Below are 11,244 nucleotides of genomic sequence, written 5' to 3'. Positions count from 1 at the left end.
CAAGGTCATAAGTGCAACTCTTGAGGTGGCTGCACGAGTCTTGAGGAAACCGCAAGACACACCTGTGCTCCCATAAAAATGCAGCCGCTCCTCTCTATGACCCTTCACAACCCAAAAACCTGCAACGCTCCACAAGTCAATGTGACTTAGGGTGAAGTCAGACTGGACACATTTGGTTCACTTAAGAGATTGTTTTCCTGATAATCCGGACCAAATTTTAAGTCTAAATGCACCAAGTGGACCGCCGTCCGTGATCAGGGACCGCTTTTAACCCATCTTTTGTGGGGGTCTCATTTTGGTTCTAATCTGACTGAGCTCCAGTTCACTCAAAGTTTTTTTCACAGTCTACATAATCTCCATGCTCGGAGTGGAACAACTTGACCAAAACGGCCACCGTAGCCGGGCATTACAGGATGTAAATAGAATAGGAAGGAAGCAACCATGAAATTAAAACACATCAATTCATTGAAATTTGGTGGGATGAATGCAGGCTCATTAAAACTTCAAACGTGATGCACACTTCTTAGCCAGTTTCTCCTCAGCAAGCCTCCGCCGCATCAAAGGAGCAACAGTAAATGTTGTACCTGACATTGATACAGACGGTCAAAATTGGTCAGCGAAATAAAAAAGTTTGAATAAGAGAACTAGCCCAACAAGTATAAAAAAGTGAAGGAATTCCTTTATTGTTTCCCTCATTGCTTTGCCCCGCCCTAGTAATTCCTGGCCAATGACTGAAGAGATCTTTAGTCACTTGATTTTGTTCACAAGCTTTGGTTTGGAACAGAAATGTTTGCTTGACAGCAGTCTGAATACAGACCAAGCGCAAGATTCGGGACTCGATCCAGATCAAATTAAGCTGACTTAGTCCGGACCAATGGATTTTTCCAGTCTGAATACACACTAAGTCTTTACTGTACGTCACTGAGAAAGGTTCTGCTATAGATTATGTCTTAATGTTTGGAGTTTGCACATTCACCCAGTTTCCAGCTCAGTGTGGGGAATTACACCTGGGATTTCTTCACCTATAGGTCACTCATGTTGACCCTTAGTAAAACTGGGGTTGTGGAATTTACTTTTTGAATTTTGCATTTGTTTTCTCTGTAGAATTATAAAACTACCTATGATTTTTTTTCTAGAAACTCAGTTGAATTTGTAGCAGCGGTAAAATAATTTTTGCAAAACTTCAGTAAAACCAAAAAATAAATAGGGAATTACATGAAATAAATGCATTTGCTTGCCAATTCAATTGTTGGCAGCATGAAAAGCCTCACATGCACATAAGTTTATTATCAGAGCACAAGTGTGCTGCGGCTTCAATTTCAGCAACGATGCCCCTTTAAATCAGGAGGTAATCGGTCAAAAGAGGTTGGCTTCTTGGTTTAATTCCCTCCTGGGATTTTCTTTTGGCAGAAAAAGCTAGAAAATGAAACTTTGATCTGATCATTTAGAAGAAAATCTAAATTCTACAAATTTGCTGCGCCCTCTGGACTGATCTGTCACATTTTATTTGAATGCAAGCTTTTCACCACACTTGAACTAGATACGGAGCTCTGAACCACAGCAAAAGGTTTTTATCAGAGACTTTATCTTTTGACATTCCACTTTCCTTCACTAAATTATTCTTATTGACTTCAACGTGTTTTATAACTGAGGTGTGCTAATCTCTCCATTAAATCAACCTTGAAAAATGAGGATTTAACCTCATTCGGTTTTACCTGAATAAATAATAAAAATTTAAAAAGTGCACCACAGGTGCAAGTGGAGGGCTGAGACCTGGTTTAACATTGTGGTTCTTCTATAAAAGAAGAACTTGCAGGGCTGAACTGGTGAATGAAGATGAGCTACAGAGAACTAACATTGTCCTCTGTGACATTACGCTGAAGTCACAGAGATTTTTACCCAGAATGTAAGGCATGTAAACTTTATTTACAAAAAAATGTTAGAGCAGTGTGTAAATTCTGTAGGTGTGTGTGTGTGTGCATGTGTGTGAGAGAGCTCATCCTCCTTAATGATGTGTCCATGTCCTAGTCTGTCTGTAACATTCACCTTAGGGTTTTTTGGAGTCACACTGAACTGCTACACATTTTACACTCTTCTTTGGTGCAATATGAACCGATATGTAAGATATAACCCACAATCAGTAGTTGGAAAATTTAATTGGTTTATATGTTTTTAAATCTGACTCTGAATGAGTTAGATCCTCACCAGCCACAACCTCACGTCACTGATGTATATAGAGAAAGGGCACTTTGCACTCTAAATAAACTAAAGTTTATATTTGATTTCAAAATGTTATATCTTTTAACAAATTTCTTTACGTTGCATATTTATCTGTATGGCTGATCTTTGACAACATTTTCTAAATAATAGAATATTTTGGTTCTCCTGTACTCTCATATATTGGGAGAAGGATGCTGAGTCTGGAGATGCCTACACTGTAAAACCTAATAAGTTCACTTCACTCAAACATTTCTTCGAAACTGATTACATAAATTTTTTTAATTATTGTTAACTTAAAGTTTTAAGTTACAAGACTTATTTTTGTAAGTTAATTTGACAAAAAATATTAAAGTTAACCTGACTAAATTTTCTTTGTTCAAAACAGTTTTAATCAAGTTATCTATAGTTAGATTGTTAAGTTCTTACAGTATATTTAAAAGAAGTATATTTTACTTAAAATGTTTTAGTACTTACTACAATCATTTATTTAATTTTAAATTCTAAAATATTTCACATTTTCGGTGATTACATTTAAATCATTAAACATTTTCTTTTACATACATATACTTGAATAGAGTCAATACAAAAAAAAAATCAAAATTAAAATATTTAGACAGACTGACCATGTTTAATTTATTTTTATTAAACAATGTCAAGTTTTCCCAAAAGCAGCTAAAACAAGTCATCAGTTATACAATTAAAGAGCAGCATTAGGCAATGATTGTAATACCAGGCTGTGAAATCTTTACAAAATTACTTTTTAAGAGTTTTCAGGTATCAAAAATAACAATAGTCAAGTCCGTGTACATTTTACAATTTAAAACAAAAGTATAATTTTAACATATATCCTTCTGTTCAATCCAGTAAAAAAAAAAAAACACAATGAGTGTAAATATAAGCAAAAAGGTAAATTATTGCAATGACGGAAAAGGTTGATTATTGTACAAATGCTTTTGACAAGTTACTAACGGAGTCGAGAGTAAACATCTTGAACAACCTGAGCAGTTATAACAATATAACACTATAAAGCCTGTAATCATAAAAATTCTAACAAGGCTTTTTTTCAACAACAACAGTTAGAAGAACTTGTGATTTAGTATTCTCTAAGTGTTTTACAGTTTTACTGCCACAACTTTTAAAAGTAAACATTGTTTAGGCAACCTTAACAAAAAAACAAAACCTGGCAAATAAAATGTGCGTGTGCCAGGCATTTTCACGAAAAAAAAAAAAAAAAGTAAAACAATATTTCTATAAATAAAGTATAGCCTTGAATGAAAAAAAAAAAAACTTCAAAATCCCACTTGCGCAGATTAAATTAAAAGCATCAGCATATCTGCCACCAACCACAATGTTCTTACAGTTCAAATAAAATTCAGGCTAGTTAGTAAGGCTGGATAGTTTTCAGAAACTATCATTGCACACATCCAGTTTAAGTGCAAAAAGAAACCTCCACTTTTACATGAAACAACACTTTCAAAACACAGGTTCAACATGTTGAAATGTCCAAAGTCCAGCAAAAGAATCATTCATATGACACTACAGTTCTGTCAATAGGTCATTTTTCAGACTCAACACTTTGGGCTTTAATTTTTCATCCTCAAGGCCCATCAAAACCTTTTGGATAAAGTCAAATGTGTTGACCAAGGTTTTGGGGTACGCTAGATGAAGGGCATATATCAATGCAAATAATATGACAAATCCATCAGCCAGTGTGGGTACGTCAATAATCGTGTTACCCTCAAGTACAACCATGATCTTGACTGGATGGAACATGGCATTCTGTGGATCAGCACCAACTGCAAGAAGTCCAAGTAGTGTGTCCACAACATCTGGTTCCCTGGACTGCACAACCTAAAGAGAAAAGATAATTAGAATACTGCAACTCTGGTGTACATTTATGTTTTCACATGAAAGGCATCCATTTACTGTAAGATGTACCTTTTTGTAAAATCAAATGAAAATAATGCTTTTGCCCATCATGTATCTCATATTATCTAGGTTGTCATTTTATACCACGCGGGCTGTCCTGTCTTAACACTGAATGAAGTAGATTACGTAACTTTTTAATTCTAATTTTACAAGTTTTTGTTCCACTTATTTTTTTGCCCACCTTAGTATTTAAGCAAAATACACTGACAAACTTTGCAGGACGACTAACAATTTCAGCTGTCCACATACGGACTCATCCATATCTACAATAGCATATTTTAAGGACACAGCTTGACAAATTGTACAGAATATTTTAAAGTTAGATGAATAAACATTTCTTCAAGCATATTCATAATTGTCTTATTAAACATTTTAATTACAACCTATTGAGTGAGACTTGAAAATCCCATTGGTGCACATTCTCAGACTGTCATGGATTTTTTTTTTTTAAAGTTTCCATTTGTTCAAATAGATCAGGGGTGGCCATTCCTGGTCCTCCATATCTGCAATCCAGTATAATTTATACATTTCCCTGCTTCCACACACCTTCCAACTAATGGTCAGAATCAACATAGTTAACGTCTGTCCAGCTCTGTGAGTGACAGACATTTGTTTCACATTTATTCTGAAGCAAACATGCTGGATTGCAGCTCTCCAGGACCGGGATTGGCCACCCCAAATTAGATTCATCACTCAGATATTGTATTTGTTACTGTCATGGTACATTGTAAACATTTTAATTTACCTCACAAGTCCTCAGAAAGCTGGAGGTGTCTTCTTGGAGATAGGCAGGGAGAGCCTGAAGGACAACTGCACGTCTAACATGAACATCAACTTGTTCCTGCAGTGTGAGAACATGACATTGATGAACAACCCCCACAGTTGTTCACTAAATCTTGTACAGACATGCATATGAATAAGCCATTATGAGATGTCACTGACCTGGAGGTCGTACATTGTGAAGAGCTGGCCTAGAACATCGGACACCTTCCCTGTGCGTGAAGCTTTCTTCCTGAATATGCTCTGAAGGCGAGGAGTATGTTGGTCCAACACAGCAAAGAAGTGGTTCTTCAAGTTAATGTTTGTAATTCTGTGAAACTCTGCACAAATCTGCACAAACACAAAAGGAATGTGAGTATGTGGCTTAAAACATTATACTATTGCATGTACAATTTTATTTAAAAAAAACATTCACCTGAGATTCCATTTTTAGGGCAGGCCAGCGTTCCAAGATGTCAGCAACTGGCAGGTCATCACTGATTATTTCTTTGCGCCGCAGGGCAAAGGTGCTTTGCATTAACTTGGTGATCAGGATGTGATCTTTGTCAGTCTTTTTAACTTCATCTATAATCTGCAGTCTCAGTTGTTCTAGGCTGGTAGCATCTTCCCCTCTTGGAAAATTGGGGAGAAAATTGAGTTCTGCTCTCTTTGGTCTTTTAATGCCAGTGTGTGCAGCTTGTCTATCTGGATTATTTTTGCTTCTCTTTCCAGAGTTCACTGCTACCTCTTGAAATCCAGCACGACTTAACTTAGCTCGATAATTCCCCATTTTAAACTTGAGGCTATTTTTCCAGCCATACCACCCTGTTTTAGAGCCTGGCTCTTTCAGACAAGGGTGATGAGTAACAAGTGCCTCTGCTACCACTGAAACCTCTTTGTCATTGGGGTATGCTTTGAAACTGTGCATTGTAGCTGCAAGAGCTTCAAGTATGTCATGTTTTTGGCCCCTGGTCAACTTTAAAGACTTTCCTGTTCTCTGATAAGTACTATTTCCCTCATTAAGTATGAGTTCAACCTCATAAGAAAAAGTCGGCATTGGGAAAACCTGAGGCCATTTATCAATCCTCTCTGGCGTCATAGCATGGGGCAGTATTATAGTGTCATCCGATGCTATTGAACTTGTATCGCTCTCAGGTCGCACAATCTTTAGCACAGCCTTCTGAGGAAGTTCTTCAATGTCTACAAGGGAGCAAAGCTGCCCATCAAAGTCTGGGTCTTCATAAGAAAGACTAAAATCAAAGTCTAGTTTGAACTTGTCTTGTATCATTCTCTTTAGCTCATCCACAGACTCTGGACGTGTGGATAATGTCATCTTTCTGACAATGTCTGTGGAGATATGTACATGGAGGAGGAAGTTCTGTGCAGCCATTTCTACTGTTAAAGAGAGAAAAAATATATTCAAATTTGTAAGTGCAAATGTTTTCTAGCCATTCAAAGATGCTACATACATTTTCATTTATAAATGAATAATACCCTTACAAATCTTTGATCAGAATAAATCGTTTCTGGGTTAACAGCAAACGTCCATCAACATTGTATGCTGAGAGACTGAGTGTGTCATTCAGTTCTGAAAGCAGATGCATAGAGAATATCTCTGATGACATTAGCTCAAATGACCTCAAATGCTCATAATACAAACACTCATAGTTCCTGCAAAGAAATGAAACAGAGTTGTTCATGAGCAATATATCATCAATTTTGCTGAATCTTGGGAGTCCTCCTGTCTGGCCTACTGACACAAACATCCCTTTGGCATACTCTATGCCATCTACTGAAACCTTCGATGTGCTGTATATGCTTTGGCTGTTTGTCTTTGCTTTGATGAAGTCTTGTGCAACTTTGGGCAGATTTTCTTCTGAAACAGATGAGACATGCGAGGCCTGTATGTGGGGTCTGAAAAATGCTGGTGCACTGAGATAATATGCCATCATGTACTGGTGTCTGGTAGCTAGTGTTTTCAACACATTCTTGAAGTTCTTTGCATCATTAATGACCCTTTTAAAAAAACGATGTTTTCCTTCAAACCGCATGGTCCACAGGTGAACCAGGGGACCAAAGTTTTTTGTCATCTCTGGATAATGCTCAACATAATGATGTTTTGGTCGAAGCCTAAAATCTGGAAACACAACTTTAAGACCCTGCCTGTGATCACGTATTTTAGTTTGCATGTACTGAATAGATTCTTCTGTGAAGCCTGGAGATAACACATGTTGCACAATTTCTTTTAGATCCATCAGTATGTTCCATGCTTCATCCCCTTCAGGGACTTTGCTTCCTAACATGAGTGGCAATAACCTCAACAGGGTGGAATTTTCGTGCCCATTTCCACCAATGCTTTGTTTGGCTGCAAAGTTTTTTGGGATTGGCTTTGGTTTATCAACTCTATCAGAGTGCTGATATGGAAACGTTTGGATTTTTGTATTCAGATATTCAAGAGTGAAATACTTCCGTCGAATCATTTCACCGATGCACAAGGCCAACTCAACAGGCACAATCCCTTCAAAGAGATCGTGCAGTATATCAGGTGGGAAACCAGTAATGGGATGAAAATGCTGCAATGTCTTGCTGAGGGCACAAGCACCTGTAACACCAAAATGTGTTGAATATTCTCCCTGCACAACATTTTGCACATGAAGATCGTGAGATTCTTTTGTTCTCATGCAGAACTCTCCATCAGAAACCTCGGTGGTCTGGATTTGCTCTGTGGTACAGCAACAGAATCTGCATATGTAATTTCTTCTGAAAGACTGTACAAAACCAGCAAGACCATGGGCAGCCAAATTATCAGCTGCCACACAAAGCACAGTCCCCTGAATACATTCACCAAGTGCTTCAATGAAAATTCCATCCTGTTCTAAAGTTTGCAAGTCTTTTAGCAAAGGTGACAGGACAGTTTCATAACTGTGCTTTTGGAGGTCAGACACTTTGCATAGCAGGGCTAGTTGTATAACATGCAAGCTAGACCTATACTGACAGGGTATATTAGCAAGCAACCAATACACTGCACATATCTTATGGATCTTTCTACTCGTTCCCAAAGGATTGGCTAGTTCAACATCATCCACATACAAAATCAGAGACAATTTTCCAGTTTCTGATAGAAGCTTATTTGCTTTGAAATATGCCCCATCTTCATGAGACACATAAACTCCAGGCGACGATTTTGTAGCTGCCTGAAGCTTATCGAGAAGCTCAGTGTTTTTGAACATCATCTGAAGCATTTGTAGAACTGGAACATAAACAGTGTATCCACTTGAATCTAAAGTATGTTGTATTGGCATTACCAGAGGGTAGTTGTTTCTTACAAATGTTTTTCTTCGTTTTGTGGTAGACAGCTCTCCACCCTCTGTAGTTGCACTAACAAAGACATTACTTTCGGTGATGGCATCCACCAACTCTTGAAGCACAGCATCACTGATGGACTCATTGTGTTCTTGCAGAACAACAAGGATGGTCTCTCTCACAAGAGGCTTTGACAGTGCGAATATCTGCAGCAAACTGTCAACCATGTCTTGTATAGCAGTCTCTGAAACATGAAGAACGCTGTGCATTTTCAAAAGCAGAGATGATACATTATTCTTCAACTGAAGTTGCAGTTCTTTGATGTCATAGGCAGACTCATTGGGAATCGAATCAGAAGTATCCAGCTCAGGAGATTCGTGAGAAGGACCAGCTTCGGAAGACTCCAGGGGCCTTGGCTCTCGCTGATTGCAAGTTTTTGTTAGAATTTCACTCTTAAAAGCTGAACTCTCCCCATCTGGATGATTTCTACTTTTGTGAGCATTAAAGGAGGAATATACATTTGTACGGTATTGACAGTTTTTGAATGGACAGTCCACTACTTCATGTTGCTTTGTGTGTGTCCTTAGATGACTAAGAAGAGTTTTATCATTAAAGGGCTGCTTGAAACTACACAGAGGACAAATAAATGATATGCATTCATTTTGATAACTACCATGTACAGTTGCCTGATTATGTGTTCGTGTCAGATGAATTTTCAAAGCATTTACTGACTGAAAAGTGCAAACACATTCGTCATAAAAACATGGAAATTGGCTAACTGAGGAGACATTACAATGACACAAGCGATAGTGTTCAAGTACTTGTGTCTTTTTCTCAATGACAGCATTGCAAAGCTTGCACCTCAAAGCCATTGCATATCTTTTTTTCTTGTACTTTTTACCAAATTTAAAAAAAAAAAAAAAAAAAAAACACTTGTCATTTTGTCTTCATGAACATACCCAATGAAATCTCTCCAGACTGGCCAGGTGCTTCAGTTTCAACCTAAAAAGAGAATATAAAATTAGTTAGAAGTTTCCCTAAAAAAAAATAAAACATGACAGATTTGACAATTATATAGTTCATGGCAATATATATTATGTAGCACTCATGTGCTATATAATATATATTGTGTATATATATTATATACACTATTATATATAATAGTGAAATGAATATTAAATAAATATTCAAAGGAAATATTTACAAAGCATAATTTTTAATTTTTTTTATTTACGTATCTTAATTGCTTTGAACAGGTGCCTAACACATTGTTCACGCTGGCATCTCCAATGTCTCCTCATTGATTCATTAACGTCCAGCTTACTTGCAGCAGCTCCATTTCCCTCCTGGATATAGACAAATCCATCGTTTTACTTCAAAGCTGCATCAGATGCTTTTCTTTCTGTGTGTTCGTGTCTGTCCTGCTGTGGTTAGCCTTGAGAGCTAAAAGCTAACGTTTTCTTCTTGCAATGACCTCGTCCATCTGTCTGTTTCTGCTCTTTGCCCCCTGCTGGCTATTAGCGAAGAGAAATCTAGCCACTGGGTCCAAATTAGGGGGAAAAAATTCCCGCCTTACAGACCGGAAAATACGGTAGCTCTACATCATTATATAAGAACGGTTGAAACAATTACTTACTTGAGAAAATGAACAACAATAAACATGCAATATTTCAAATAAACAGATAACGTTACGTATTCAGAAAAGTGCAAGTTCAGGTTTAAAAAAGTGATGTAACCTGTAAAATAACCGTTTCAAGACAGAGCGACTGTCAAGTTTCAGTGAAAATTCACATGAAAATGGAAATATAACTTACCAAATATATGCGCCCAAAGAGAAGGCCAATCCGATGGCGGCAAGTGCTGCAAGAACGGCAGGATAACGTAGCTTCTGAAGATCAAAAAGCTCCTGCATGCCACCATACGTTTCTATAGCGTTCAAAATAGTACAGCGGCGATTTTTTTTTTTTTTTGATGAACTATGGTTAAACTTACAACGTTACAGCAGTTGGAAAACTTTTTAACGTAACAGCAGTTGGAAAAACTTTACCACAGCCGAAGAAAGTATCGTTAATGAGGAGTACCGATGAGAGGACTGAAAAACATGGCCGAAGTTTTCACGCTTGCTGAAGAAAAGAGGCGGAGCAAGTATGGTACGTTCATGACGTCATTAATTTTCGGCTCAAATCTTTTGCGTTATGCTTCTAAAGACACTTAAAGTCTTTAAGTCCTGTAAACTTAAAACAGAAATTTTGTCAACACGACTCAAATAAATAGATGTGAAATAACTTTTATACTTTTTTGAGTGATTGCAACTTATTTTTTTTAAGGAACCTTTACTGTTTGGGTTTACAGTGTAGTATGAAGTCTAAAGTAACACCAAAGAGGAGTTTTATGGATGCAGTAAACAAAGACATGAAGGTAGCTGGTGTTAAAGTACAGGATGCAGAAGACAGGGTTAGATGGAGGAAGCTGATTGGCTGTGGCGACCCCTGAAGGGAAAAGAAGTAGATTCTGCTGCACTCTGACACATTTCCTTATGTAACCTCAGCTCCTCTCTGCTCCCATGCATGCTTCATTCATGTTTCATCAGGCTTGTGTAATTGCATAAATGTAGTTCTTTTGCTGAACTTTTTCACACAATAATTTAATTCTGAAGGGTTAGTTCCATATGTGTTTAAAATGTTTGATCTTTAAGGTTTTCAGTGGGAAGTGAAATCCTTCGTCAAATGTGTGTAGCTTCGAGCAGGCCTGCAGGCTTTAAACTCTGTGAGGCTGTACTCTGAAGTTTTCCTTCTTGAAGGGAGGTACATCTGTGACTTTCACAAAGACTCTTTCTGGTCAGATGTTAATTATTCATTGATTACACAGATTAAAAATCCTTGTGAAGATCAGGGCTGGGAGTCTGTAGATGGAACAAAGTAGTTGTGTTTCCTTGATCTTAAAAAGCTTAAACATGGAGGTTATTAAAGCCAGCAGAAGAACGCATGCTGCAGGCAAGGCTGCACTTGTCAAATGCACCCAGTGTTATTAAGA

At 37.5% G+C, this 11,244-nt stretch overlaps 1 protein-coding gene across 1 annotated transcript; it reads right to left on the bottom strand.

Moving 5' to 3' along the window:
• Positions 1-2,842: 2,842 nt before the first annotated feature.
• Positions 2,843-10,558, bottom strand: LOC111948078. The gene is made up of 6 exons (XM_023959514.1): positions 10,026-10,558; positions 9,171-9,213; positions 5,345-6,303; positions 5,092-5,259; positions 4,895-4,990; positions 2,843-4,071 (listed from the first exon to the last, which is right to left on the bottom strand). The coding sequence occupies exons 3-6, from the start codon at positions 6,296-6,298 to the stop codon at positions 3,757-3,759; spliced, it is 1,533 nt and encodes a 510-aa protein (XP_023815282.1). The 5' UTR covers positions 6,299-6,303; positions 9,171-9,213; positions 10,026-10,558; the 3' UTR covers positions 2,843-3,756.
• Between the last annotated feature and the right edge of the window lie 686 nt (positions 10,559-11,244).

Source organism: Oryzias latipes, chromosome 10 (assembly GCF_002234675.1).
Source record: "Oryzias latipes chromosome 10, ASM223467v1".
Classification (NCBI taxonomy): Eukaryota; Metazoa; Chordata; class Actinopteri; order Beloniformes; family Adrianichthyidae; genus Oryzias; species Oryzias latipes.
Note: the sequence above shows the minus strand (reverse complement) of the source record. Positions and strands in the feature narration are given on the sequence as shown.

Excerpts from the sequence above, each read along its gene's own strand:
- LOC111948078 (XM_023959514.1), bottom strand. The coding sequence starts at position 6,298 with ATGGCTGCACAGAACTTCCTCCTCCATGTACATATCTCCACAGACATT. Across the intron at positions 5,260-5,344 it reads CCCTAAAAATGGAATCTCAG|ATTTGTGCAGAGTTTCACAG; the intron begins GTGAATGTTTTT and ends GTGTTTGTGCAG. Across the intron at positions 4,991-5,091 it reads TCACAATGTACGACCTCCAG|GAACAAGTTGATGTTCATGT; the intron begins GTCAGTGACATC and ends CTCACACTGCAG.